At 42.7% G+C, this 22,891-nt stretch overlaps 2 protein-coding genes across 12 annotated transcripts in view; one reads left to right on the forward strand and one right to left on the reverse strand.

Moving 5' to 3' along the window:
• The window catches only part of RBKS (ribokinase), a 276,072-nt gene extending 261,999 nt beyond the window's left edge, over positions 1-14,073 (reverse strand). For all 5 annotated transcript variants that reach the window (XM_029592954.1, XM_029592953.1, XM_029592955.1 and 2 more), the window contains exon 1: positions 13,858-14,073. In XM_029592954.1, coding sequence (XP_029448814.1) covers positions 13,858-13,925 — 68 coding nt within the window. In that variant the 5' untranslated portion in view covers positions 13,926-14,073. The remainder of the gene's footprint in view (positions 1-13,857) is intronic.
• Positions 13,689-22,891, forward strand: part of BABAM2 (BRISC and BRCA1 A complex member 2) — a 624,699-nt gene continuing 615,496 nt past the window's right edge. Inside the window, exon 1 of one of the 7 annotated variants that reach the window (XM_029592949.1) lies at positions 13,689-13,865. The gene's annotated coding sequence lies outside the window, so the exon portion shown is untranslated. The other 6 variants (XM_029592948.1, XM_029592946.1, XM_029592943.1 and 3 more) reach the window with 6 other exon arrangements.

The following is a 22,891-nucleotide window of genomic DNA, read 5'->3' on the forward strand; positions in this document are numbered from 1 at the left end:
AGAAGGTATTCAAGCTGTGTTTTTGGAGGCAAGAGATCTGAAGTGTACAAAGGTGATCTTTGATAAGATCTTTCACTTTCCTGATCTTGTCTCCAGAGAGGTTCTCTCTGCTGCACAGCACATGTGCAAGCCTGTTTTGCATACCTTTAGGTCTGAGTCTTGTTAATCATGAGAATCTAATGGCATCAACAGCTATGACGGAAGCTCTCAATATCATTTTGAAAGCATTATAAAGTCAATGGACCCGATGCTGTCCAATTTCTTCATCAATATCCAGCAAACAAACAAATTCTTCCTCTTTCTGTTGAAGAAGAAACTGAGAATTTTGTGCTGCTTCCAGAATAGAATGAATACTTATTTATTTATTTTATTTAGAGCTTTTCTATACCGGCATTCATGATACAATCATATCATGCCGGTTTACAGTTAACAGGGGGGTGCAAAACCTAAAAAATTTAACAGGTGCAGAGGAAGCAAAAAAAGTTACAATGAAACAGGGTGGCTGGAACTGGGGTAAGGAAGGAGACAAGAGTAGAGGACTTTTTACAGAAGAAACTTATTTACATTGTACATGAAGGTTCTCTTAAAGTTTATTAGTGACTCAGTTAGACTCGGGAAAGGCCTGTTTAAATAACCAAGTCTTAAGCCTTGGTTATCTGATCATGTAGATTTGATAGGGTGCTATGTGGTAATGAAGCATAGTGCTCTGAAGGAAATATTTTCCTGTATAGATCCAAAGTCTTGGAGTCATTCCCCAGGGGTACTGAAGAGTGAAACTTTCATATTTTTGGAACTGTTCAAGGTAGCTTCAACATCCACAGATGGGTGCAATAATTAGACTCTATTGAATCCTTCACAACATAAACTTTGGTGTCTACTCTCTTACCTACAGAAAGTATCAAGAATAGAGTTTCCCACATTCGCCCACAAACATCTTGCAAAAGTTGATGAATGGGCACTGTCTTCAATTCCATAAAGGAATCAAGATATTTGAGGAAGCTTAGAAACAATGCCTGGGGCTCACCCTCGACCTCTACATTAAAACTCAGTAATTCCCGGTACAAAAAGGAAGGATTTTGAGGAGAGGTTGGGAGAATATTCTTCTTCAGAATAAGATTCTTGAGACCAAGAAACTGAAGCCCAGGATTCTTCAGAAATCATATAAAGAAATTATAACATGAACTGAGTCTGGGTGGCATTGACCCTCGGGCTATAGCATCAGTATGCTTACATATCGAATATGATATCCTGCTCAGTTTTATAGTCCCTTCCTCCCCCTCAGAGATCCAATGTGCTACTCCCATTTTTTCTTGAATTCTGATACATTTCCTATGCCACCACTTCCACAGGAAGGCTGTTCCATGCATCCACCATTACTCCTGAGTTTAGTTTCTTTCACCTTCATCCCATTATCCCTTGTTACTGAGCCTCCTTTCCATTGAAAGAGGCCCCCTCTCATGTATTTATTCCATGGAGGTATTTCAATGTCTCTTTCATATCTTCCATTTCCTTACTTTCCTCTAGGATATATATGCTTAGATTTTTAAGTCTGTCCCCATATGTTTTATGACGAAGACCAGTGATGATTTTAGCAGCTGCCCTCTGTACCAACTCAGTTTATATCCTTTGGAAGGTGTGATCTCCAAAATTATACAGTACTCCGAGAGAAGCCTCACCGGAGACTTATTCGGAGTCATTATCACCTCCTTTTTCTTGTTGGATATTCCTCTCCCTCTGCACCCAAGCATCCTTCTATCTTTTGTCCTTGCCTTGCCTACCTCTTTGGCCACTGTAAGCTCATCAGATATGCTCACCTCAAGATCCCGCTCGTTTTGGGCATGAACTTTACACCCTATACTATACCACTTCCTTGAGTTTTTGCAACCAAAATGCATAACTCTGCATTTTTAACATTAAATTTTAGCTGATAAATTCTAGACCATTCCTCAAGCTTTACTACGAGATCCTTCCTCATGTCTTCCACACTTTCCAGGTTGTCTACCATGTTTCAGATTTTGGTATCAACTGCAAAAAGGCAAAACTTTCCCAACAGCGCTTCTGCAATATCACTAATAAAAATGTTGAAGAGAATCGGATCAAGGACTGATTCCCGTGGCATGCCCCTTTCCTCAGAGCTCTGTTTTCCACTATACTTTGTTGCCTCCCACTCAATTAGTTTCCAACCTAGTCAGTCACTTTAGGGCCCATATCAAGGATACTCTGTTTGTTTATGTCACCTAGGTGGAACAGTGTCAAAGGCCTTGGGTATCAGGCCCAACATAGCTAGATAGCTTGAGAGACTTTCCTCTCCAAACCTGTTTAGTTTGGATGACATGAATGATGCAGATACCAAGTGTCAGCACCAAGGCACGGATTTCAGCACCAAACAACTTGATACCATGACAAAAGTCTCAAGGACTGGTTCAATCAGTGTAACAAATGGTGCTAAGATGCTTGATGCCAACAACTCAACTTGCTTGAGGTGCCGATGGACAGCCTGAAAGTTTCATTTATCCAGTTACCTCTCAAATACTGCATAAGCCAAAACTGAATAGGTCTCAGCAGAAGAGACCAGATCCTCCAGGCTGGCCAAAGGGGATGTACCGGCGACTGTAATTCATAAGACTTCTGGAGACTGTTTGGGTAATTGCCAGGTTCTTGTGGCTTGGTTTGGCCTCTGTTGGAAACAGGATGCTGGGCTTGATGGACCCTTGGTCTGACCCAGCATGGCGATTTCTTATGTTCTTATGACTGAACCTCAATTTGGGAGGCTGTGCTCATCTTCCTAAGAGCTACTTGGGAAGGTGCACTGTAGGAGCTGCAGTCTCTCTCCTTTTAGACCTGAACACTAAAGTAGCATGATCCTGAAACTTTTCCATAACCAGGAACATTGTGCTCTAACCCTAAGGAGTGCATGCCAACCTTCTGATGCTCTGTGATGGACATTTTGCAGTCACAGTGCAGTAATATTTGAAGCCACTGGCCTTCTTAGCCATAGTCAAAAAATAGCCAAGGTAAAATCAAAAGATGCAATTTTTTCATAAGAAAGATGGCTGAGACTGCTGATGAAGGTCACATTGAGGAAAAAAAATTCAGAGCCAAGCAGCCATGCCATGTCATAAAAATAATAACATTTCAATGAGCCAAAAATGCCTACCCAAGGAACTAAGACGGGAGTAGAAAAAACTGACTGAAGTGGTGTGATCACAAAAAGAGAGGATGTGCAAAGGGAGATGTATCTGAAAACAATGCAGACAAAAATAGATCGAGGGGGCTCTGTGAGGCAGCAGCTGTGTGAAAATTGCTATGTACTCTTGGAAAAGCTTTTAAAGAAGACTCTGGTAGATACTCCATGTCAGCACCATCGGATAACGTCACTGCACATGTGACTGTTCATCCTACTTGTCCTTGGAGAAATCTTTTTAAGAGAAAAATATATATTGGAATATGTACCATGGGAGGAGCAGGCAAGATGTAGGTGCAGATGAAAGCATCTTAAGATTTCAAAATATAATGTGCAAAAAAATTTATAAAAGTCTTGCTTTATTAATTTTGCAATCTGACCAAGTTGGTATCTGTTATAGAATTCAAATGTTAGAAATGTCTAGTCAGACCTAAAGAGCAAAAACACAGGAGGAAATTGCTCATCACAGTTTTTAGTCATCATTCCTGAATTCCTTCTCTGAAATGACTCAGAAAGAGTTCTGGCAGACGTATGACAATCAGGTTCACTGAGTTCAGCTGCAGAAATGTTTTTGCACGTTATCTGTAAGGCTGACGATTTTCAGGATTCATTATTACGCAGGGCTCAGAGTCCGGCGGGGGCCCCAAGCTGCCAGCGGTGCCAATTTCCTTTGGGTTTCCAGGAGCTGTAGCGGCACAGCCATTTCCGAGCTGAAAACACTGTGCTGGCACGGCTATCACTGGCCAAAGGAAGCTGGCATTTGCCAGCAACATGGAGCTCCCTCCCCCGCCAAACTCTTAAGCCCCGCAAATTAATAGCGCCTGAAATTCATCAGCTCTGCTTACCTGCTCACAATTTTAATGTCAGCAGGTATTACAACTCATCACAAACATGCCACATTAACCATTTGGAGCTTAGACACCAAACAAACAATACACAGAAATGTATCAGGGCCATATTCAAGCAGTTTGTCCAGCTAATATTGAGTGCTACCTGGCTAAATTCATATGGGTAGGTCTGGTCCGTGAAAACACTGGCCTATAGTTAGGTCAATAACTTTAGGAAATATATTCAGCAGCAAGTTTACTGGGGTTAAGTCCAGCTTTTCACCTAGAGTTACCTGGCTAATGTTACCCAGCTAAGTTCCTGCTCCACGTGCTGCTGAATATGGACCTTTATGTAAACAAGAGCTAGCTAAGAGAGTTTTCAGGTACACCGAAGCTAGTGGTGTCCAGGTATCCAGGTCCCCTCTGTGTGTGACTGTTTTAGTGTACCTATCGGATTACAGAATAGTAAGGCAAATGCAAAAGGATGAGAAGAGGACTCGAGGAAGAAGGAAGAACCCACCATAATTAGTGCTGGCAAGAAACGACTGATTAACAAATCAAGAAAAGATTAAGTACAGACCCATTTATGAAAGAGAAGAAAGCACCTCTCAGATCTATCCCTGTAGGAAGAATGTTTGTATCGTAGAGAGAGGCTGTAAGTGCCAGATTGGAAGTCTTACAACTTTCAAAAATGTCTAGGAGGTGTGACATAAAAATTCAGAGAGTCCTTTTTTCTCTAATATGTGACTTTTTATTCAGTAAAGATGCTCATTGAAATTTCAAGTGAGGAATAGGTCTCCTGACCAGGTCCATGTTTCATGCAAGCTGCTTCGGGAGGGACCCGATCAGTATAGTGAATTTTACAAGGCTTGAGATGTCAGAATAGACTAGCAGCACAGGCTTGCTGAATTCATAGAAAGAAACATCTTTCTTCCTGTATAATAGGGGAAAATGCCTTTCTAGCAAACAAACAAAAAAGAGAATTTCAATTTAAAGACAAAAAAAAGAAATAAAAAAAAACAAAACAAGAAACACAAAAGCAAACAGGAGAAGATCCTTACAAAGCCATGGAAAAAAAGGAACCGAGGATTAGAATGAATGCATGGCAGGTACTGCAACGGTTAGTAATGCTCAACCAAAGTATTTCTATGTAAGGCTAAACTTGGAAAGCTCCTCTTAGTTCCTCGTGAACCTTGTCAGTCCACAAAAATTACTTGACTTTGGAGAAACAGTAGTGCCTGTTTATGCAATATGGGGTAGATTTTCAAATTGTGCGATTTGGCGTACTTTTGTTGGCGCATCAGGCGCAAACAAAAGTATAGCCGGCATGCGCCGAGCCACGCAGCCTACCTCCGTTCCTAACTCCCTCCCCTCACCTTCCCCTCCCTTCCTCTACCTAACCCACCCACCCGGCCCTGTCTAAACCCCCCCTTACCTTTGTCGGGGGATTTACGCCTCCCGGAGGGAGACGTAAATCCCTGCGCGCCAGCGGGCCGCTAGCGCACCGGGACGCGACCTGGGGGCGGGTCCGGAGGGCGCGGCCACGCCCCCGGTCCGCCCCGGGCCGTAACCACACCCCCCGGCCCGCCCCCGAAATGCTACGGCCCGCCCCGAAAACGCCACGCGGATCGGGCCCGCCCCCTCGACACGCCCCCAACACGCCCCCCTCGGACAACCCCGGGACTTACGCGAGTCCCGGGGTCTGCGCGCGCCAGTAGGCCTATTGAACATAGGCGCACCGGCGTGCAGGGCCCTGCTCGCCTAAATCCGCCCTGATTTAGGCGGATTTAGGCGAGCAGGGCTCTGAAAACCCGCCCCTTTATATCCTAGAAAGTGAATCTGGTTTCTTGCTATATTGGGGCAGACACAGACTGTAATCATTCTGGTAACCAGGCACTTTCTTTCTGCTCATAAACTCACAGTAAGATGCTCCTTCTTGTGATACATTACAGGACTGTTGATGCAGTGCACTAATCAAATACAACTAGCAGCAAATCATGCAACCCTTTTTCTAGATTTTCAGGCATTATAGAGACAGCTTTGACCCTTCACTGAACATATACAGGATTATGTAGTGTTTAGGAAAAAAAACTGAAGGCGCAGTTATATCAGGAGACATTTTTAAAATAGGGTTAGTAATCAGTATTAAGCATTTTGTCTGGTTTGATAAGTCTTATGTTTTAGAATGTGATTTTATTAATTCTGTAATCTGTTTAGCACAACTGAGTTGCTATAAGCAGAATGTAAGTATAAATAAATACATAAGTTTCACATTGAACTAACAGAGACCTCTTTCCGGAACGCATGTACATATACGTGGTCCAAAGAAAAAAATACTCCTGTCATGATATCCTTGGACCCCTTGACAGACTGCTCATTTGATACAGATTGGATAGTAAACACAAAAGTTATTAGGGGGAAACACACACAACAACCTCATAATCCTTTCTCCCTTCAGAAAATAGACTAAGCATCTGTGTAATGCAACCATCTATCAAGCAGCATGGGCTGTACCCTTATCAAACACAACATGAGAATACTTTCCAAAAGGTACGTAAATGTGTTTATTGAATAATTTATTTTTTTTTTACAGTGTCACCTGTCAGATTAAAAGGCCCTCAGTGAAATTATTCCATTGCTCAGCCAAAGCCTCGGGAGAATTAAGCAACAGTTTAATCTACCTAGTGGACTAGATTTAAAAATCTTCATAACCTAATCTCAAAACTTGCACATAATTTTTAATTGGCCACAATCTACAGCATGAATAAAAATCTCATGTGTATGACATTATGGGCTATCAGCATGGAAATTATTCTGATGTTGCAAACAGTGACTTCATTGCAAGATCAAGTCCACAAATCCAGGTTGGGCAACCATAATGTTTCCAAACATCAAAATGTCCAGCGATAAGCAACGATACTAAATGGCACAGTAAATATTAAAAAAAAAAAAGATTGTTGTGCTATTACATCATCAGTTACATTCCTCTTTCTACTGAATAATTCCACTTACTGTACGTGGAAAGGCCAATTTAAATCAGCTGTTTTAAAGCATGATTGGAGGTATCTGAATCATATTTCTATAAGAACAACATAGGGAAAGTGGTGGAACTGTGCGAGGGATTTTTTTTTTATATATACTGTAGCATTTGGAAAGCCAAGTAATAAATGTCATAAGTAACAGACTGTGTCTAAGGCGATCCTTAAAGATGGGCATTTAGCGATGATGGGGGTGTGGGTGGCGGGAGGTAAAGACAGGTTTTCAGATCTCCTTGAGGTGGTGAGACTCAAAGACGGTGAAATATGCCCCTTTTTTTTTTTTGGTTTACCCTTCTGCTAGAGCTGTGAACTCTCAACTTAAAAAAATGGCAGATAAAGGGCATCAAGCAGTTGACGAGGTTTTGGGGTTTTAGCAGTACTTACAACTGCCCCATCGGATGCCCAGCTCTAGCTATTTTAAATATGCCGTAATTTAGGGGACGGGTTTCAAACAGCAGGTGTATGTATGAGTGTAAGTTCCAGTTCTGCCCGTCTCCACCCCCTTGAACGCCTCTCCGCTGTGTGTTAAAGTATGTGCATGCCTGCAGTTTTACACAGGAACTGGCTGTGCAAGTTTTTATAGACTGAAGAACTAATGTATCTGCAGATATCAATCACCCTTTAAAAAAGTACCTTCTTAATGCCTACACACAGCTGTCTGTTACGTGAAAAAGACTGGCTTTGAAAGCTTGTTTTTTTGGAATAGATTCATTTGAAACTCTGTAGCTTAGCAAAACTTAGATACTTTAAGGCAATCCTTCTTTGTTGGAGAGCTCCATATTATTTGAAGTTTGTGTTTCTGCTACAGTATTTCCCATGTCTGTGCTAGATTAACTACCTCTCTGCATACAATTGCTGAATGCCATCTCAGTTCTGCGTAAGTGTGACTTTATGGTGCGGGGTAGCAGTTTTCAACCCAATCCTGGGGGACGCATCCAGTCAGCTGGGTTTTCAGGGTATCCGCGATGAATATGCATGAGCAAGATTTGTATGCAATGGAGGCAGTGCATGTAAATCTATATCATGCATATTCACTGTTGATATCCTGAAAACCCAACTGTCTGGGTGTGTCCTGATGACTGGGCTGAGAACCCCTGGCATGGGGATCATGTGCAACTTTGCAAATCATCTATATTTTTTGTAGCATGGTGTGTTTCAGATCATTTTAGTTTGCCATCTTTATCATGCACGTCTACTTTGTACGCTGCTTCAGGCAGTTAACTGGGGAAATTTTAAATAAATAAATTAAATAAATAAATAAATAAATAAAATAAACTACCCACGCTTGAGTCCGGGTGCTAATTAAATGGGAAAACAACAAGAAAGACTGATGCAATTATTTCATATGTAGTTACTGACTAGAACCTTTTCCTCCACTGCTGGGGGACTACAAAAGGCAAACACCTTTGTATTTTAACAAAACAGATGCACACCATCTGTGTTTATAAAATGTGAGGCTCTAATCTTCTCTTCCCCTTGCAGAAGAAAAATGGGTTCTGAACTATAGAAGGCGCGTCAGTAAAATGGAGCCATCCAGAAGACTAAGTGGAGGGATATGAGAGTGAACCATGGTAAAGAGATTATGAAGAAAATGCAGGGGTGAGAGAACAATTTATTATTTAATTAGAAATTTTTTGTACCACATTATCCTACATTCTAAGCGGTTTACAAGCACAAAGCAGCTGGAAGGACACGATCTCAGATGCAATACGAAAGAACTCATGAGATGTGGGAGGCGAAAGAACCCTGCAAGAAGATCTGGCCAAAAAGAAAAATGAGATTTGCTGGTCACTTACTCAGAGGCTCTAGTGGAAAGTTAGCTAATCCAATGGTTCTCCACCCAGCCTTCGAGACACACCCAGCCAGTCGGGATTTCAGGCTATCCGCAACGAGTATGCATGACACCAGTGTTTGCAAAATCTCTCTCATGCATTTTCATTGTGGATAGCCTGAAAACCCGACTGGCTGGGTGTCGAGAATCCCTGGACTCATCTATTACTGGAGGGCAAGACGGAGAGAGAGAGAGGGAGGAAAACACAAAACAGACTGGAAAAGGGAAAGTTCAGCACGGGAGTGCTGCGGTGAAGATAGCACGGAACGACGCTGATCTCGCTGCTTGCCTTTAGGAGGTTATTGTTCAAGAGAATTTATGCACATCAATCCTGCTTTCAAAAGCATTTGGAGTGTTGTGCGAGGAAAAGTACAAATGTAACTCAGTTACAGACATCATTTTTCCCACTTTGGTGGTAGGCATTCTGGAGGAGAGAAGGAAGCTGGGGCAGGGAAAGCATTTATGTGCATGCTTTCGATTTTTCAAAGTGCACATGTAAATGTACAAGCAGAACGTTACAGCTGTTCAGGAGCAGTTGTAACTTCCTGTGCATATGTCCACATGTGTATTTGCACAACCTGGGAATGTTCAAAGTGGACCTATATGCATATGTTAAAATATGGGCTAAAGTCAGTGAATACTTTAAATAAATAAAACAAAGAAGACACACAACTTAAAGGACAATCACAAAACGGGCAGCATACAAATCACAACACACATAAATAACACAACACTGTTAATAAATAAAAGCCAAGGTGGGGATAAAACCAGACATTACAATAAAACAGTGATCAACCAGTCTTTACAGAACTTCCAGAAACCTAAGGAATCCCCTATAGAAAAGACTTCAGATGGACCTACTAACTATTGTTCCCATCTCTCTCCTCCCTTCCACATCCAGACTATTCAAACATGCTGTTCATCTTCACTATCTTTATCTTGATTTTCTTTCATCTCAAGCCATTTTAGATCTACTCCAGTTTGGTTGTCTCCCGTGACATTCCACAGAAACAGTCCTTGCCAAAGTTTCCAATGACTTGATGAAGGCTAAAGCCAAAGGTCTTTAATCAATCCTTATCCTCTTTAATGTAGCCGCTGCTTTTGAGAATGATGATTATCATCTACTCCCTGATTCTCTGTTTCTGGAACTCCATCCTGTCTTGGTTCTCTTCTTACTTCTCCCATTGCACTTTTAGGGGTAGATTTTTAAAAACGGTTCGTTCGCGTACTTTTGTTCGCGCTCCAGGCGCAAACAAAAGTACGCTGGATTTTAGTTGATACGCGCGTAGCCGCGCATATCTGCTAAAATCCAGGATCGGTGCGCGCAAGGCTACCGATTTTGGGCAGCCGGCGCGTGCCGAGCCGCGCAGCCTGCTTCCGTTCCCTCCGAGGCCGCTCCAAAATCGGAGCGGCCTCGGAGGGAACTCTCTTTCGCCCTCCCCTCACCTTCCTCTACCTAACCTACCCCCCCGGCCCTATCTAAACCCCCCCCTACCTTTTTGTTCGGGGATTTACGCCTCCTGGAGGGAGAAGTAAATCCCCGTGCGCCAGCGGGCCGCTGGCACGCCGAGACACAACCCAGGGGCGGTTCCGGAGGGCGCGGCCACGCCCCCAGACCGCCCCAGGCCGAAACCACGCCCCCGGGCCCACCCCCGAAACGCTGCATCCCGCCCCCAAACGCCGTGTCGATCGGCCCCGCCCCCGACACACCCCCAACAAAAAAACCCGGGACTTACGCGAGTCCCGGGGCTCTGCGCGCGCCGGCAGGCCTATGGAAAATAGGTGCGCCAGCGCGCAAGGCCCTGCTCGCGTAAATCCGGGCGGATTTACGCGAGCAGGGCTTTTAAAATCCGCCCCTTAGTGTGCCCTCTCATAGATCCTCTTGGTCTGACCCAGTATGGCATTTTCTTATGTTCTTATGTTCTTCAACCATCATCCCATTTATCAATTGGTGTGCCTCAGGGCTCTGCTGTGGGCCCACCTCTGCACTAATTTCCTGGGTGCTCCGATCTCCTTCCATGGCTTTCAGTACCATCTTCTATGCTCCCAAATCTACCTCTCTACACCAGAAAAATCATCAGGTATCCAGTCTCAAATCTCAGCTTGCCTGACTGACATTGTTGCCTGGATGTCACACTGCCACCTTTAACTCAGCTTTATTTCTCCCCACAAACCCACTTTCCCTCTTCTCTATTTCTATCAATGACACTGTCATCCTCCTAGTCCCATCCCATAACTTTGGGGTCATCTTCAACTTCTCCCTTTCCCTAAACATATTAAAGCACTGCTAAAATATATCATTTTTTTCACTATCACATTACCAAACTCCGTTCCTTCCTTTCACAACACACTATCACAAGGAACCCTAATTCTCTCTGTCAACACCTCCGCCTAGGCTACTGCAACCTGCTCCTTACGGGTCTCCCAGTGAACTCTCTCTCTCTGCCCACTACAATCTATCCAAATTCAGCTGCATAGCTTATCTTTCTTCAGTGATGCTACACCCTCTTCTCAAGTCATTACATTGGCTCTCTGTGCATTTCTCCACATACAATTCAAGCTCCTCTTACTCATCTATGAAAGCCTTCCCCTCTGCAGCTCCTCACTACCTCTCTTCTCCTCTCCTCTCTTATCTTTTCACTTCCCTCTTGTGAACTCTGCTCATGGGGCAAGTCACTTTTATCTATGCTCTTCTCAACTCCTGACTCTGTGCTTTCCACCTTGCATTAAACTGACCTCACACACAGGCCGGTGGAGTGCACTGTTAACCTGCATTTGGACGCGCTAGCTTTACCCCTTATTCAGAAAGGGGTAATAGCGCGTCGAAAACGCGTGTCCAACCCTCCCCCCCCCCCCCCCGAGACTAATAGCATCCGCAACATGCAAATGCATGTTGATGGCCCTATTAGTCATTCCCATGAGATACAGAAAGTAAATTGTGTAGCCAAGCCGCTATTTTACTTTCAGAAATTAGCGCCTACCCAAAGGTAGACGCTAATTTCTGCAGGCACCGGGAAAGTGCACAGAAAAGCAGTAAAAACTTCTTTTCTGTGCACCCTCTGACTTAACATCATGGCGATATTAAGTCGGAGGTCCCGAAAGTTAAAAAAATTTTTTTTTTGAAATTGGCCTGCGGCTCGCGGGTTGAAAACCAGATGCTCAATTTTGCCGGCGTCCGGTTTCCGAACCTGTGGCTGTCAGTGGGCTCGAGAACCAACGCCGGCAAAATTGAGCATCGGCTGTCAAACCCGCTGACAGCCGCCACTCCTGTCCAAAAATAGGCGCTAGTTCTGACATGGCCATGTTTCGGCACCAAATGCCTGCTTCGGGCGTGATGTGGGGGGGGGGGGGGGGTGTGTGTGAATATAAAAAAATCTGTTTAGCTGAGATAGGGCCTGATTTTAAAAAGCATTTACTCGAGTAAAAACCAGGTTTACTGGAGTAAATTCACTTTACTTGAGTAAGTGGGTTTTTGAAAATTGCTACAATATATGCCATTAACTTGTCTATAGGATTTACTCACATAAGTGCACTTTACTTGAGTAAATGGCTTTTGAAAATTGCTACAATAGTAGCTACATTTACGCATGTAACTCCTTTTGAAAATTACCCCCATTAAGTATAATGCACGTCATCAAATCCTCCAGTAGTGCCAATTCCTCAAATGGAGAATCATCCAAGGTAACTTCAAAGAGGTGAAGGTGTCCAAACTGGGGATGTGTTCTTCCATGGCTCCAAATAATGTCAGAGATCTCTTTGACTTCACGTAAAAATTACAGTCACTACATCTCATAACTTATATCCAATCAAGTTGAATTTTTTGCATTCTGCTTTTTCTCCTTTTGTTTTATCTTAAGCTTTTAACACATTGTGCTTTCATAATATTTATTTTCCTGTTGTTTTTTCCACTATTCTCTTTCCCCTCCCTCTTCCTAATCGTTGTCTTCTTCATTTTAATCATGTTTACTAACGTAAATAAATTTCCTGACACATATTGTGTTATCTGCGTGTCTTGACTGGATTGTAAACTTCTCTCTGTGCATGCTTCTTGTGCTATGTGCGCCACTAGTGCAGTAAATTGGATCACAAACTTGGACATTGACCTATGATCGTTGCAAATTAAACCAACGCCATACAAAGAAGAATGCAAACCCCAAGGATAAGGGACTACCTCTTGTGTGCATTTATACAGTGCTATGCACAACTAGCAAGAAATGAAAATAATAGCAGTATATTAGATATACTAGTGCATGAGGAATAAATATTTTTGACAGCATTTGCCCTTTTAACATGCTATATAACTTTGCAATGCTAAGGTACATCCTGGGGAATTATGCAAACAAGGTACTACTCTCATGGGGTTACACTGTAGCGCAGTTCTTCATCATTTCAGGAAAATAATAATTTGAACACTAAGGAGTTTGGGCTAAATTGACTTATTTTTATGTAATTATAATTTTGATTTCTTGGTGCATAATTCCCCAGGGTGTAGGAGGGCTGCAGGTCACATATGACAGTCACAAATTGCAGATATCAAGAAATGAAAGTAAAAGAAAATAATGACAACATTTTAATCCACAGAGTGGCTGTCAGTAGTGTCTGAGTGTACTTTGGGTATATTACAGGTCACACAGAAGACCGTTTTCCTCACAAGGTAGCAGAACGACTTTGAAATGATGCAGCTGAAGCAGTGATGCCAGATTCTGGGGTGGGCACACGCGCGGGTGGCTTTAGCGCCACAGGTCCCGAGCGGGGCTCCAGGCCTACTTTTGGCCCACTGCATGCATGGAGTTGTAGTTCTCATTTCCCTCAGAAGAGCAGGCCCTACAAGAGTGCATGCCTGCAAGGGGGGGGGGGACGGAAACCAGGACTGGATTGGCCTGCCCGGCTGACCTGGGGTGAAGGGGCAGCCCTGGCTCAGGCCTCCGAGGTGTGGGGAGCAGGAGAACGGAAACGAAACAAAGCAAAGCTACTAACCTGACCAGGTCAGTCATGCATGAGCCGACTACAACCACCTCGGGGTCTGTCTGCGCCTGTGAGGCCATGGCGGGGAGCCCGGGGCCCGCAGAGCCAGCGGAAGGAAGGGAGGAAAGCGCTCGAGCGGGCCGGGTGCGCGCGGCACAGAGAGAGCGCCCGCCACGGCGCGCGCGGCACAGAGAGAGAGACGCAGGTGCGTGGTGCGAGCCGGGCCGCTGGCGCGGGGAGGCCCCCGGCGCGCGCTCCCAGGCCTTCCCCACACCGAGCTAGGCCGGCCCGCCCGCCCGGAGTCCTCCGTTCTGTATCCCCCCCCCTCACGTCCCCTCCCCTCCCCCGTTTCTCCTCGGGCGGACTAACGGGGATGAAGGAGGCCCGGCGGCCGCAATCAGGCGCCGCTCGGGCAGCCCACGGGCGGGGGGAGAGAGCGCGCTGTGTGCGGCGGGAGCCGGGGCGGGGATTGCTCGGAAGCGCTCAGGTACTTGCGGCTCTGTTCCGGCCCGCCGACGGCAAAGGCGCCCGTCTTGGTGTTAAAAGACGAGGCTTTCCCTCGCTCTAACGTCGCCCTGCCCATAACACTGTTTCCCAGGCCCTGCACGCAGGGAGGTAAAAGCCTCTTCCTTCCTCCTTCTCCCCGCAGCATTAACTGAAAAGTTGGCAAACAAAAACCGTTGTATTTAGTCTGTTAAGCAGCGCCTGGGTTTGTCCAAGCTCGCACTGAGATGTAGGGGGGCCACTTGGTAAATGCCAAGAGCTGGATGCCGCCTCCCCCCTGTTGGTGATAATGTTTTAACACTTCTTTATTCCTTCGGAGGGTTTCTGATGCTGTGTGGTTTTGCACCGCTGCCAACTATAACTCGAGGCTGAGATGAAATTTTTTTTTTATTATTATTACTATTTTTGCCTGAAGAATAGTATTGCAGGTTTTAACTCTGTGTTATTCTATCCGACATCATAAAAAAGGAAAGCAATATTCATTTCAAACCAGGATTACAGGATAGAGCTCTACAAAATTTGATGGCTTGGAGGTGGCAAAACTTGACAGACACCTTTCTCAAGCTACAGTCACACTGTAATATCTTCTTAAAGACCCAACAAGAAATGTAATTTGCTTGAAGGATATCCCAGACCTGTCATTAGGTCTTGAAAGCTCATGTTTTATAGTTTATTCCAGAACCAATATGGCTACTAGAAAGCAACATTACAATCCAGTCACTTCTACAGTTTTCTCCAGAAAGATAAGAGGATCTTCTTTAGATGCATAATAAAAACCTTTGATTGGCTAATGCCTTAGTTGCAATACATAATTCTCTTAATAGTCTTCTTTTTGTGGGGTTGTATTAGAATGGTGATTATTTTTGTGATGTTTGTCTAGAAGCAAGGTTGAACCACAGGTATGCAACATGATTGGACTAGTCTAAAATGGTCCAGATGTATTTTAAGAATTAGGTTTAAATTTGGGGCAAAAAGGTCTAAAACAAAAACAAACAAAAAACCCCATAGTGTTATGGGTTCACATATGGGTCTTCTAAACTATTTGTATATAAGTTGTACTCTCCCAGTTCTTTGTTAATTTCTCCAAGTTCATCCCCCCCTGTTCTATGTAAGACATTATAATCTATTCGTTATATTGTCATTGTAATTGTTGAAATGTGAACCGAAGTGATTAGTAACATTGTTACCTGAACTGCGGAATATAAAACTGTTAAATAAATAAATAGTGTTATGTTTAGGTAATCAAGAGCTAGAAAATTCCTCCAGGGCTTACTTGCTAGGGACAAAGTGCACTCTCCAATACCTTATTTTGGAAGGGGGATGGTGCGGGTGCATTTCTTCCCTAGGGAATATACTCTCACTTCAGCCCATCCCATCACAGTGCAGCCCTCCTTCAGTTACCCTTCCCTCCTCAACCCTTTCACTCTCCTCTCTCCATTCTTCATCCAGCCCTTTATCTTCAATCCCCCTCATACTTGATGCAGCTATCTTTTTTCCTTGCAGCCATCTTTTCATCCTGCTGCTATCTTCCATTCCCTGTTTGAGGCAGAAGACAAAAATGCTTCCCAGCCCATCCTGCTCCCAGGGCAGTTTCACCAAGCATAAAACCCACTCTGTGGGTGAATGGATTTTTGAAATCGTGTAGATAAGGACCATTTAGTCTACTAACCTGCTGGATTGCTCCTGCTTACACTACTATAGCAGATAGTATTTGCCACCTGACGGCCATGAATGCTTGATTAGCTTCACTGTTCTGTGGCCATTATTCTTCCATACCTTACCCTTTCTCCCAGCCCCGCAAAAGATATCTTCCAGCTGTCAGCTATACAAGCTTCATTGCCTATAGAATAGTGCTGCTTCTCCCTTCCTGGAAAGTGCAGCTTGCAACCCCATGCAAGGAAACTTGCCATCTTCCTCTGATTCGATGTAAGAATATACCGAAGCTTTACAGACATACCAGTTACAGGTTTATTTATTATATGCTTTACGTATGAATCCCAAAGCGTAGTACAATAATTATAATGTAATAAACATATACAATAAATATACAAAATATATTGCTAGTCAAAAGTCAAAACAATAAACAGTATTTATATACATAATACTATAAAATCTATAAACAGCAGAATGACATAATACCAAACACAGCAATATGAAGATAAATGTAAATAAACTGAGCAATTCTTAAAAAAAAAAAAAAAAAAAAGTACCGTAGAAGTGAAAAGACCAGGTATCAGGACTAAAAGATTAACATACATGATTAAAGGCATGGGTAAATAGCCATGTTTTAATTTTTAAAAAATGAGCCTCTTCTTTTGACAGGGGCTTTGAATTCCACATTGAGTGTATATAACATGAAAATCCCCATTCACAGGTCTGAGAAAACAGTTCCATCCTAAAGTGGCATAATTAAGTAGGCACCATGGGAAGATCTAAGATATTGTGGTAGGAGATAACACTCTAGCAGTGTGTAAATACACTGGACCATTATTCCGAGGGCCTTAAAGACAAGTAATATGTTATGAAGTGAATGTACCACAAACAGGGAGACTTTGTAAACTGGCTAGGACTGGCATTGTATGGTCACAACTGCTCATCCCAGATAAAATCCTAGCAGCTAAGTTTTGATTTAGCTGGATCTAATTGCCTTTGCTGATAAGCCCCCTACAGAGACCACTGCAGTAGTCCAAGCATGAAATTATCAAAACCTGAACCACTATAGCACGATCAGTCAGATTTAAAAAAGGACTAACTTGATGAACTGACTTTAGGAGGAAAAAAAAAGTTTTGAGACGTTAGTAATATGTTTCTGAAAGTTTAGTAAAGTATCTTGTAGAACACCCAGACTACAGAGTTGCTTTTGGCAGGCAAAATATTATCCAATTTGAGCGAGTTTAACATCAGATTTACTTATGTACAAAACTTTGATTTTGCTTAGGTTTAATAATAATGTATTACAAACTAACCTACTGAATTTCTTCCAGATTTTGATTAATCAAATAGACATGGTCCATATGAAGTTTTGATATTAACAATTGGATATCATCTATGTAAAGAATGATAGCTAGATTTTGTAATAAGATCAGCAAGGGGGGCCACAGGTAAATATTAAACAATGGTGAAATTACCAAACCTTGTGGCACTTCTAAACTTAATAACTAGGATAATGAGTGACAATTATCCCCTACAGCAAATTGCTGGCAATCCTTTAGGAATGACTTAAACCATTTAAGAGCTATACTCCTAAAGCCGGACTGGATGGACCATTTAGTCTTTTTCTGCCATCATTACTATGTTACTTTCTAGTTGGTCAGTAAGTATGGAGTGTTTGATAGTGTCGAAAGTGGCACTCAGACCCAGCCACATCAAAGAGGTTGGAGCATTATCTTCAGCATGTTGAAAATTATCAATATTTACAAGTACCATCTTGATGATGTGACCCCTTTCTGAAACCATTCTGTTTATAATTGAAAATGTTGGTGCTTTGAAGAAACTGCATCACCTGTAAAATAACAGCCCACTCAATTTTGGCTTTTTTAATACCATATCAAAGCCTCTCTCAGAGCTACAGGAAATCAACCATCAGGTAGGGATGTATTTATAAGCTGGAGCAACAGATCTAGTTACCCAGATTTGGATTTTCTGATTATCCATGTTGAGCAAAGGTCCAATGAGCAAGATGTAAGTTTTGTTTTAGCCAGAATGGCTTCTAGATTCTCATAGTGGCTTATATAAAAAGCTGGTCTTTTACAATGTCAACTTATTGCCTAATCTAAAGATGAAAATAAATTGACATTGGTGATGGTAATTGGAAATGCAGCACTCGGATACTTATGAGTGCTGCATTTCCAATTACCTTGCCTTATTTTTTTTTTATCAGGGGCTGAATATTGCAACTCTGTTTATCTGGGCCTCCATAATTCTGTGTTGTGAGAGCTACTGATCTTTCATTGGTACTGGATTTCATCAGCTCTTAAGGCATTACATTGGCTCTTGTTTGGAGAATTAGATTCGGAGTGATTTGCTTTGTTTTCAAGCATTTTGAGGCAAAGTTGCTGGCTATAAATATAGTCTTTCAGCTTATGAGCTAGTTCGTGCATTCAGATCACCTGGTAAGTAAGGCTTGGTACTCTCATTGAAGGAGTCTCATTTGAATGGGACCCCCTATAGGTCTTTCTTATTATATATGGGGCCAATATTGCAGAATGCACTCCTCCTCAGCTAGAAACTTGACATTTTATGTTTCTGAAAATCTGTGAAACTCTATTTGAATCAGGCTTTGAAATATGCTGTGATCTGTTTACTTAGGTTCTAAGCCTTTTAGATCTGTTTTTGTGTCAGGGTTTTATTTTTATACTGATCTGTGGTTTGTTTTTTTTACTTGTATTTTTTTTTATGATGTGTTCTGCTGTGGACAGTCCTGTGGGTAATGTAATGTGAGAAGTATATTTCATACTTTAATATAAGCTAGTTGTGATGTAGGCATTCTAGGTTTAACTACTGGAGATTTCATCAATATGTCAACAGACCAAAAGAGTCCCCGGTAGAATTTTTAGATATTGCAATATTTGTAAAATAAGACATTTCTACACTCTGTCTTGTCAAAATCAGCCAGATTTGATTTCCTTCACCATTGCTCTAAATGATGTATATCTAACTTCATGTAATATAAATTTTCTATAAATCTGTCTTATTGATTGAGCTCACTGTCACCTATTGAGGAATTTGACACAACCATTTTGCCACTCTCTGTAGGCTGACTTTGTCATCTTCCTTTTTTGTCCCTTTACTGCTCTGGGTGATTGAGAGAGGACAGGAAAGGGGGAGGAGTAGTGCTTTATGTCAGAAGCAATATCCAGGCAATTGAAATGCAGGGGATGTGAGGTAGGGAAGAAACATTATAGGCTAGCCTAAAAAAAATGGTGATGCTTCCATTTACATCAGTGTGGTCTACAGGCCTTCAATTCAGACAGAGGAGCTGGACAGAGTTCTGATCAAAGACATAAAAAAGATGAGAAAGAAGGGAGAAGTGTTGCTTTTTGGAGATTTTAATCTGCAGGATGTAGACTGGAGTATCCCTTCTGCAGAATCTGTGAGAAGTAGAGAGATACTGGATGCCCTACAAAGGGTAATAGATCCCACGTGGGATGGTGTAATTCTGGACCTACTGCTCACAAATGGGGATAATGTCTATAATGTCTGGACAGGTGCCCACCTGAGTACAAGTGATCATCAGATGGTATGGTTTGATATTGTGACTAAGATCCAAAGAAGTCACACAAAGACCTGAGTTTTGAATTTCAAATATATGGACTTTGACAAAATTCAGGGATGTACCTGGAGGAAGAACTAAAAAACTGGGAGAAAATGGGTGAGGTGGAATAACAGTGGGCTAAATTAAAAGGAGCTATTACAAAGGAAACAAATCTATATGTTAGAAAAATAAACAAAAATTCAAGGAAAAAGAAACCAATTTGGTTCTCAAAAGAGGTGGCTGCAAAAATAAAGGCAAAAAGATCAGCATTCAAGAAGTATAAGGGATCCCTAAAAGAGGAACACAGGGATCAATACCTGGGGAAAATGAGGGAGATGAAGAAAGAAATCAGAAAAGCAAAAGGTCAAGTGGAAGAAAGGATTGCCCAAGAGATAAAGAGAGGTAACAAAACATTTTTCAGACATATAAGAGAAAGAAGGAAAGCCCGAAGTGGTGTAGTGAAATTGAAAAGTGATGAAGAGCAATGTGCTGAGACAGACAAGGAAATGGTGGAAATATTAAACATTCTTTAGTTCTGTGTTCACTAATGAAGACTCTGGAGAAAGACCATTGCTGGTTGACAAGACCGAAGAACGGAATGGGCTAGACACAACTCTTTTTACAGAAGAGTATGTATGGGAAGAGCTAGGAAAACTGAATGTGGACAAATCCATGGGGCTGGATGAGGTACATCCCAGGATAATATGAGAACTCAGAGATGTCCTGGCGGATGCACTAAATGAACTGTTCAATAGATCCCTGGAAATGGAAATAGTGCCCCGACTTTGTAGAAGAGCAGTTGTGGTCCCACTTCATAAGAGTGGTAGCAGAGAGGGGGCTGGAAACTACAGGCTGGTTAGCCTCACTTCTGTGGTGGGAAAATTAATGGAGATGCTGCTGAAAGGATACTGAACTATCTATAATCTGGTAAGTTCCTGGACCGAAGGCAGCATGAATTCACCAGAGGAAGGTCCTGTCACACAAATCTGATTTGATTTTTTTTGATTGGATCGAGGAAGAGCACTCAATGTCATCTATTTGGATTTTAGCAAAGCTTTTGATACTGTTCCATATAGGAGGCTTGTGAACAAAATGAGAAGCTTCGGAGTGAGTGCAAGGTGGTGGAGTGGATTGCAAACTGGTTGACTGATAGAACACAGCATGTAATGGCAAATGGGACCTACTCTGAAGAAAGAGCCATGTTAAGTGGAGTGCACAGGGATCAGTTTTGGGAATGGTTCAGTTCAATATCTTTGTGAGTGATGTTACGGAAGGGATAGAAGGTAAAGTTTGTCTATTTGCTGGTGATACCAAGATCTGCAACAGAGTGGACACGCCTGAAGGAGTAGAGAGAATGAAAAGGGATTTACGAAGGCTTGAAGAGTGGTCAAATTTGGCAGCTGGGATTCAATACCAAGAAGTGCAGAGTCATGCATCTGGGATGGGGTAATCCAAAAGAGCGATAAGCGATTTGGTGGGGGTGGGGGGTGGGAGAAGCCTGATGTGCACGGACCAAGAGCGGGATCTTAGGGTGATAGTTTCTGGCGATCTGAAGATGGCAATGCAGTGTGACAAGGTAATATCTAAAGCCAGAAGATTGCTGTGCTGCATAGAGAGAGGAATACCCAGTAAGAAAATGGAGGTGATGATACCCTTGTGCAGTTCCTTGGTGAGGCCTCACCTGGAGTATTGCGTTCAGTTTTGGAGCCCTTATCTAAAAAGGGATACAGACAGGATGGAGGCTGTCCAGAGAAGGGCGACCGAAATGGTGTGGGGTCAGTATCAGAAAACCTGTGAGGAGAGACTGAAGGATATGAATATGTATACCCTGGAAGAGAGGAGGTGCAGGGGAGATATGTTACAGACCTTCAGATACCTAAAATGTTTTTAATGATGTCCAAACATTAAACCTTTTCCATTGGAAAGAAATCAGTAAAGGATGCCTCAAAACCAATGTCAGAAAATATTACTTCACAAAGAGGGAAGTAGATGCCTGGAATGCCCTTTCAGAGGAGGTGGTGAAAACCAAAACAATGAAAGAATTCAAAAGGGCAAGGGATAAATGAAGAAAAGAGTGCATGGAGGCACTTGATAGTGCAGCGGTTATTACCCTTAACCAATAAGCCTTGATACTGTCGATGCAACTCCATCATTGCTCTCTGCTTCAAAGGCAGTGGGAAATTGAATTTGTTCAGCAACTGAGGGCCCCAACTTTTTATAGTCTGGGGAAATACGTATGGGGGTAAGTTGCTGATGTGGCAGTTGCTACCCTTAACCAATAAGACTGATACTTTGATGCAACTCAAACATTGCTCTCTGCGTCAACGGCAAGGCATAACAGGAAATGGATTCAAAAGCAATCAACGAGGGCTAGTGTGGGAAACTGATAAGCATGAGGGGTTATGGGGAATTGGGTTCAAACAGCAACCAAAAAGGGCCCTGAATTTTATGGTCTGGGAAAGAGATAAGCATGGGGTAACCTACCCAGCACAAGCTACCATAAGCTTACTGGGCAGATTGGATGGACCATTTGGTCCTTTTCTGCCCTCATTTCTGTGGTTTTTTTATATTTCTATATACATTTCATATAGAGAACTATAGAATCTGATCACGTTGAGATTAATGGGGCCTATTTACTAACAATGTGAGACAGTGCATCAGTGCATTTTAGTATTAATGTCCTGTATATTTGTCATATCTTAACTTTTAGAAACAGCATGTCCCTTTTATTTTGTTTATTTGATTTATATTCTGCTTCAAAAAGGATTACATTCAGGTACCTGTAGGTATTTCCCTATCCCCAAAAGGCTTAGAAACATAGAAAAGGACCAGACTGTCCCTCCAGTCTGCCCAGCAAGCGTATCTACTGCGCCATACAAGTTACCCCCTTACTTAGTTTCCCAAACTGTCAAAGTCAGGGCCCTTGTTGGTTGCTGTCTAAGTACAGTTCCCTGTTACCTCTTGCCGTTGAAGCAGTGAGCAATGTTGGAGTTGCATCCAAAGTATCAGGCATGTTGGTTAAGGGTAGTAACTGCCACACCAGCAAGCTACCCCCATGCACTGTGTTTTTTCTCATTTCCATCCTCTAGCCTTTAGGGATCCACAGTGTTTATCCCATGCTCCTTTGAAATCTTTCACTATTTTTGTCTTCACCACCTATTCCGGAAGGGCATTCCAGGCATCCACCACCCTCTCCGTGAAGAAATATTTCCTGACGTTGTTTCTGAGTCGTCCTCCCTGGAGTTTCATTACATGACCTCTAGTTCTACTGATTTCTTTCCAACGGAA

Source organism: Rhinatrema bivittatum, chromosome 3 (genome assembly GCF_901001135.1).
Source record: "Rhinatrema bivittatum chromosome 3, aRhiBiv1.1, whole genome shotgun sequence".
Taxonomy (NCBI): domain Eukaryota; kingdom Metazoa; phylum Chordata; class Amphibia; order Gymnophiona; family Rhinatrematidae; genus Rhinatrema; species Rhinatrema bivittatum.